General features: G+C 37.4%; 1 protein-coding gene across 1 annotated transcript in view; it reads right to left on the bottom strand.

The window, feature by feature from the left end:
• col27a1a (collagen, type XXVII, alpha 1a) overlaps nt 1-7,389 on the bottom strand; it is an 88,572-nt gene that overhangs the window by 66,085 nt on the left and 15,098 nt on the right. Inside the window, exons 4-7 of the mRNA XM_067422823.1 lie at nt 5,637-5,690; nt 3,042-3,095; nt 2,146-2,199; nt 1,876-1,929 (exon numbers count right to left, since the gene is read on the bottom strand). Coding sequence (XP_067278924.1) covers nt 1,876-1,929; nt 2,146-2,199; nt 3,042-3,095; nt 5,637-5,690 — 216 coding nt within the window. The remainder of the gene's footprint in view (nt 1-1,875; nt 1,930-2,145; nt 2,200-3,041; nt 3,096-5,636; nt 5,691-7,389) is intronic.

Genomic DNA, 7,389 nt, shown 5'->3' with positions numbered 1-7,389 from the left:
ATTTGAGCCAGATCGGACATTGCATGCCTGAGTTGGTTGGATTCTCATTCTAAACATGGCCAAAATCCACAAAAAAAAGAAAAAGAGTTGAACATATGACAGAGCATTTCTGTGTCAAATACACGTTTTTTTCGAGTACGACCCTGTTTGATGTCATAAAGGGTGCAATTGCTTGTATGGGCACTTCTCTCGGATGAGTGCGCACATCAACAAGCTTTATTAGGGTTGCATTCGGGAGCCGTCTGCAGTGCTGACATTTTGTTTTTAGACCACAAAACACTTCCCAAATAACCCAGCGTTAAGGAAACAGTGGATGCAGTTTTGTTTTCCCAGAACAGCAACAGCGTTCTGCAAGTGCGCTTGTTTTTTCCCGGTCACGAGTCGAAACCGCAGGCGGTAAGTGAAACTGCACCAAATGTCTGGGTTTTGTTGCCAATCGGTGCATAAGTGTAGTCTGGATGCCAGCCGAACTTAGCCCCGCCCACAAATGTTTTAGGTTGGGCAGTTCGGTCTGGCTTTGCTCCATAGAGGAGTAATTATCTCCGAACAGAAACTGTTCGGACCAATGAAATCATCAGGGCGGGCTTTAGACGATGACGGACAGATGATCAACAGCAACGTAATCATCACGTCATCAAAGGGGCTTGGGTTATGTTTGTTCAAATCTTAAACGGAGAGCTTGTTTGTATCTGCATCACCTTCACAATTTCTCTCAGAAATGATGATCATGTTGGGTAAGTACTCTGTGCATCATAAAATTATATAGATTTTTTTTACAACACCAGCAAAGAACGTGTATTCCAGCCTGATACCAGCGTGCGTGCAGACAGGGTTGACAAGTTTTTACAAAAAAATCCTGCAAAATCCTACAAAAAAAAACTACTAGCCCTAAACAATAGCTTATCGGGGGGTTCTCTGGAGAAAAATGGTGTTTGGGGGGTAAAATGTGTATTATTTTGGCAAGGTTGCCTGCTAAAATTCACACCTATGTGTCTATATATCACATAATAGTCGATTCAACCCACGGACATAGAAAACAACCGGCAGAAAAAAACACGGACTTGGCAACACAGTGCAGTTGAACTCTGTTGACATTTGACACTGCGTCGCTTCGTTGCTCTGATTGGTTGTAGGTCTGTCCAATTGATGTCTTTCCTGGTTTGGTTGAAACGCCCCATAATCACAGCCCAATGGAGCATCAGACTCATATTCTGACTAGAATTGAGTATGACCACGTCAGGCTAGCATAAGTGCATATAATGTCAACAACACAAATGTATAGTGAATCGATAGTTATCCAGGGATAATGCCAGGATGGCTTGAGCCCCTGCCCCCTTAATTGTGAAAGTGCCCTTTTCGATCGCACCGCAAAGCCCCCACGAACACGATTTCTAATTTCTACTGGATGCAATTTAACCAACACCCTCTTGATTATAATATTTAAAAATTAATAGCAACTGAATTTAGGCTAATTTGGGCTCTGTTGTTAACCTTTAATATTATAATGTGCAAGTAAGGGCTCCCTATATCGTTTACAGCCTTATCGTCAATAAACTCATCTTTAAAAGACAGACACAATTTTTTCAGTAAACCACTGTTTAATAAAAATAAATAAAAAGCAATTTACCGGAAAAAAATGCTGTACCGAACCGTGACTTCAAAACCGAGGTACGTACTGAACCGTCAGTTTTGTGTACCATTACACTCGTATTTTAAATAGACAGCAGCGATTAACATTTCCTTAGAGCCTCTAATAAATGACATGCTATTTTGTTTAGTTGTCTATTCAGAATCATGTGAGAATTATTCTATTTTAACTATTTATTTTAACTATTTAAAAAAACATGCAGCTCTAAGCGCTTCAGAATATCTTACCTTACGGCCTTCCACCCCGACTAAACCAACAGGACCGAGCAGGCCGATGTCTCCCTACAAACACAAACAGCAAACATGAGGCACAAACACTCTGTTGTAACTCTTCCTGTGTGCCTGTGTGTTCCTAGCAGAAGAACATCTACCTTATATTCTAAGAAATGAATGATCTTCAGTGGTTCTTATTTTCGATAAACATCCTTATTCTCATCCAAACCAATATTTTGTCCGTTACTAACCGGTGTATCGGAACAAGTGTATGTGTTTTCTCACTTTATCTCCTTTTAGTGCTTTTCCAGGAGAGAGTCCAGGGTCTCCTTTCTTCCCCTGAGAGAAGGAATGACAGAGAAACGAGTGACTGAGAGCGTTAACTCACAGATCTAGAGTTTAAATCGAATGAAGAAAATGGCAGTGGTGTTTGTCCATGCAAAAGTCACTAAGGTGTTGCTATGCGGTTGCTAAGGCCACTCCATCACCTACCAGGCCGCTTCGACAAGTAACATTATACCTCTTAGCAAACAACAGATCAAAACAAGGCAGTACTGTTTTGAGCTTTATACATTACAGTAATTAAGGGTTTATGTCTGCAGGTACATGTGTTTGTCACAGACAGGAAGAGAGAGAGAACATGTGGGAAGTTTGACTCCAGGCCGTTACACCTTAACCGAGAGTGTCTTCAAAGGCTGCTCGAAATAATTAAACGCAGAAAGCAGAGACCATGCAATCGCACAAACACCCCGCTGAGCTGCTCGGCGGTTTACCACCTTTGTTGCATTTACAGGGATGAAGGGAGCGGACCAATCACGCACCAGGACATCACACACACACACACACACCTAACTTAGAAGCATGTTTAGCGGTCTTGGTTTATAGCCCCTCTTTAATACTACAGCTATACTTCATCACACAAACTATGTCGTGGGAAAGACTTTCCACTTCCTGCTGGGTTTCTCAAATCAAATAAATCAAAGTGCATGTGTGTGTACATGTGTATGACTGCCTGTGTTTCCAAAACCTTGTCCGCAGGGTTTTGCATGCAGCCTAACAGTACCAGCAGGAGGTGCGGTGATGAATATAACAGAAGGCTGAACAGAGGAAGATGAGTTGACCAGTACATGGGATCAGACTGTGGATTATCTGACAGAAAAGGTGGCTGTTTTGGTTTTTACCTTCAACCCTGGAGGGCCGGGTCGACCTGGCTTGCCGTGTGGTCCTGGGGGTCCCTGTAGCAAATGACATGCATATTAAGAATGAATAATTAAGAAAAATTCAAAAGCATTTAAAAATGTACTTACTGTCAAAAAAGAAAACTGACTATTTAGACACTTGTGTGTATATAATTGCATAACTGAGTGTGCTTTGGGTATTTTTCTGTTCCAGATACAGTGAATAGATCTGAGATGGTTTCTACCAGTTTTTAACTTTGACCTTTCATGTGACCCTGACCTTGTACTGATAGCTTTTCTTTTAAACGACTTCCCACTTGAGGTCAGAGGTCAAAGTGAGGGGTCAAGGTCAATGGGTGTTATTGGAAGGAAACAGTCCATAAGATAGATACCATTCATGAAGACAAAAACAAGAAGAATTGCACATGTGTAAAAACAATATAAAGCTGAATAAATGAGTGTGTGTTGGGGAGGCTGTTTGAAATATTGTGTATTGATGAAATATTAAATATTATTCTGTTGCTGATATAAAATTAAACTCTGCTTCAGACTCAAAGGGGGTAAACAGAGGAAAGTCTCTGATCTGCACCCAGTCAAGCAATAAAATATGACTGACTTTCACAAATTAGTTTATTCAACACTTAATCAAAAACACTCAAACTGTTCATGGAAGGCCCTGTGTGGCTTTTTATTACACTTAAAAAAGTTAAGCATTTCTATTTTTGAAATTAATATGAAGTTTGGGGTTCAGTAAGATTTCCTTTGAAATAAACCTAATACTTTTACTCAGCAAGGATGCATTAAATTGATCAAAAGTGACAGTAAAGATTTTTTACATTGTCACAAAAAGTCTAACTTTATATTCATCAAAAACAAATCTGACAAAAATGTTGAGGTTTCCACAAAAATATGAAGCAGCTCAACTGTTTTCAACATTGACAATAATCAGAAATGTTTCTTGAGCAGCAAATCCTCAGAATGATTTCTGAAGGATCATGTGACACTGAAGACTGGAGTAATGATGCTGACTTCACTGAAAGTCTTCTTTGTTCTAACAAGCAAACACACACACACACACACACACACACACACACACACAAATAACATGCACATTTAACATGAATAGGGTGCCGGCTGAACAAGGCCTAGCAGTCAGACTTTATAACACATTCTCTAAAATACTTCACACCAGCGCAAACACACACAACAGAGAGTGACCTCACGGCGGTCCTTTGACGCATGGACACTACATGTTGACTTCAGTTGCTAAAACAACACATCGCACCCACGTGATCCTGTCAACAAAGGTCAGAGTTCAAGCAAAGTTTTGAGGGTCTGTGGGTCTATGGCTCTCTGTGTTTGATCATGCTACGAGATTGCTCTTACACAAAAAGATAGAACACCCCAACATTAAAAACTATTCTATTATCTGTGCATTAAATTTGCGAGATGAGCTACATGCCAATTTTTTGGTAACACTTTAGAATAATCGTCATTAGTTAACATTAGTTAATGTATTAACTAAGATGAATGAACTAACCACGAGCAGTACATTTGTTATGGTCTTTGTCAACGTTAGTTAATAAAAATACCGCTGTTTATGTTAGTTCACGGTGAATTAACTAGATTTTAATAATGCATTAGTACATGTTGAAATTAACATAAACAAAAATAAATAAATGCTTTAGAAGTGCAATAAATTATTAGTTCATAACTAATGTAGTTAACTAATGGTAACTAATGACCATTATTCTAAAGTGTTACCAATTTTTTTAATACCCAAAAATTGAACTATAAAACGATTAAATAAACATTTACTCTTATGTCATCCCAAACCGATAAGACTTTCACTCATTACTGAAACTCTTGAGATTTCTTTCCCTCCATTGAAAGTCTCCCAACGTTCACCCAAACATCTTACACTTCAAAACACCCATGAATTGAGTGGTATAATCCAAGTGATCACTTTAAATGATCACAACAGATTGAATATAAGCTTTTATTCACTTATAAATATTGATCAGTGAACATAAGCTCAACCGTACTTGCTTGCAAGAATGAACCTCATTGGAAGTTTTAAAGTGTTGACATCAGAGATTTGGGTGAATAGTTTCACAGAAATCTTAAAATCATTAAAAATATATTAATTTGTGTTCCGAAGATGAATGAAAGTCTTATGCACGAGGGCTGATATGATGAAAAATACATTGCTTTTTGGGTGAACTATCCCTTTAAAATCCCATATATCCAAATAAAAACGTAGTTGTGATCTTTAACTTTCATTAAAAACACACAAATGATAAAACAGACGGACACAAGTATAAGAAAGTTCAAACGACTGAGTGTGTAAGTGAATGTGACAAACGGATCCGGAGGGGAGGTTTGTATATAGTTCTGAGGTAAGATTGACCTGCTGACCAGACAAAACCCAGACACTCGCACTAAAAAGTACCGATAAACACAAATACACTAGGGCGAACAGTGTGTGAGAGATTTTATAAGGCACTGCATTTTACAAACTTCCTGTTTATATCTGAGGTTGAAGGTCAGAAGCTCCTTTAGTCTAACACACACGTGCGCACACACACACACACTCACCCGAGGTCCTCTTGTCCCTGGCTGCCCTGGTTTCCCTGGAGGTCCCGGAATTCCCTGCGAAACACAGGGGCGTATTTATGAATCAAACACAGACTCGATGCATAGGTGTGCTAATAGTGCTGCAAGGCCCTGTTTAAACTAAACACAGCAGAGGAAACAGGAAGTAATTTCAGGGAATTTCCTTTTTCTGATAATAAGCTATAGACTTACAGATGATGTAGATCCTGTATCCCACTGTGTGTGTGTGTGTGTGTGTGTGTGTGTGTGTGTGTGTGTGTGACCTGGTAATCCCTACGTTATGGGGACAAAATGTCCCCACAAAGATGGCAATATCCGAAATCCTTGTCCTTGTGGGGACATTTTTAGGTCCCCATGAGGAAAACATCTTATAAAATCACACAGAAGGAGTTTTTTTGAGAAAGTACAAATGCAGAATGTTTCCTGTGATGGGTAGGTTTAGGGGCAGGGGCAGTGTAAGGGGATAGGATGTCCAGTTTGTACAGTATGAAATCCATTACGCCTATGGAAAGTCCCCATAAAACATGAAAACACAACATGTGTGTGTGTGTGTGTGTGTGTGTGTGTGTGTGTGTGTGTGTGTGTGTGTGTGTGTGTTTATGAAAATATTCCTGTGGTCCTTTTCTGTAGTTTCTGTAAGGTCTGTATCAATCCCATAATCCTACAGTTCTCAGATTGCACAATTTTGCTGGTTTTGTGAGTATTATGAGTATGACAGCATTAAGACAAGAACATAGGAAAAATTGCATACAGAATCTCTCATCTATCAAACTGTCCATTTTAGTGAACCGGTACCAAACACCGATTCAATGGTTTGGGGAAAAATATTTTGTTAAATAAGCAACATTGTATTGGTGATTATATATAAATGTATATAAATATATATGTATATAAATGTGTGTATATATATATATATATATATATATATATATATATATATATATATATATATATATATATATATATATACACACAGACATTTTCCTTTATTTACAAAATATTTACAAAATATTTCAGTTCATATTGTTTTATATCAACCATTTATAAAATGAACACAATTTTATACAATATTTCATAAATATTTATATTAATAAAATTATTATCATTTCATTTATCATCATTTTATTTATATAAACATTTATAATATATATATATATATATATATATATATATATATATATATATATATATATATATATATATATATATATTACAATATTTATTTATTTTATATAAACTATATGTACAACAACTAAACATTTCTAAAATATTTTAGTAAAAAAAATACATAATATTTTACCCAAACACATTTCTATCAAAATTAAAATGTGTTGTGAATGCTGTTTAATGTATATTTTTACTGTATTTCAGTATTTTAGTTAAACATTTAGTTAAATGTAACATTATTAATCTACTTGGAAACAATGGCTATTTGGTCCAAAAGGTGGTTCCTCCTCCAGAATAAAAGGAGCCATTTTTAAGCCATTTCAGAGCAATAACATGCGGTACATATCAAATATCATCAAATGGCCAAAAACATCAGGATTTTTCCGGTAATCTCTCCCAGCTCTATCGCTCAACCAGTATCATATATATCAACATAGTTGTTGAAACAGAGGATCAGTTGGGTTCTCTGTCCTCAAGCCCACCTCCACCCCCAAGAGCAGTGCCACGCGGCACAGGATGAAAGACTTCCATTGAGCGCGGCTCACACAGAAGATGAGTGTGTGAGCTT

The sequence above is a fragment of the Pseudorasbora parva genome, chromosome 18, assembly GCF_024679245.1.
Source record: "Pseudorasbora parva isolate DD20220531a chromosome 18, ASM2467924v1, whole genome shotgun sequence".
Taxonomy (NCBI): Eukaryota; Metazoa; Chordata; class Actinopteri; order Cypriniformes; family Gobionidae; genus Pseudorasbora; species Pseudorasbora parva.
This window is presented reverse-complemented; position numbering and strand designations above follow the sequence as displayed.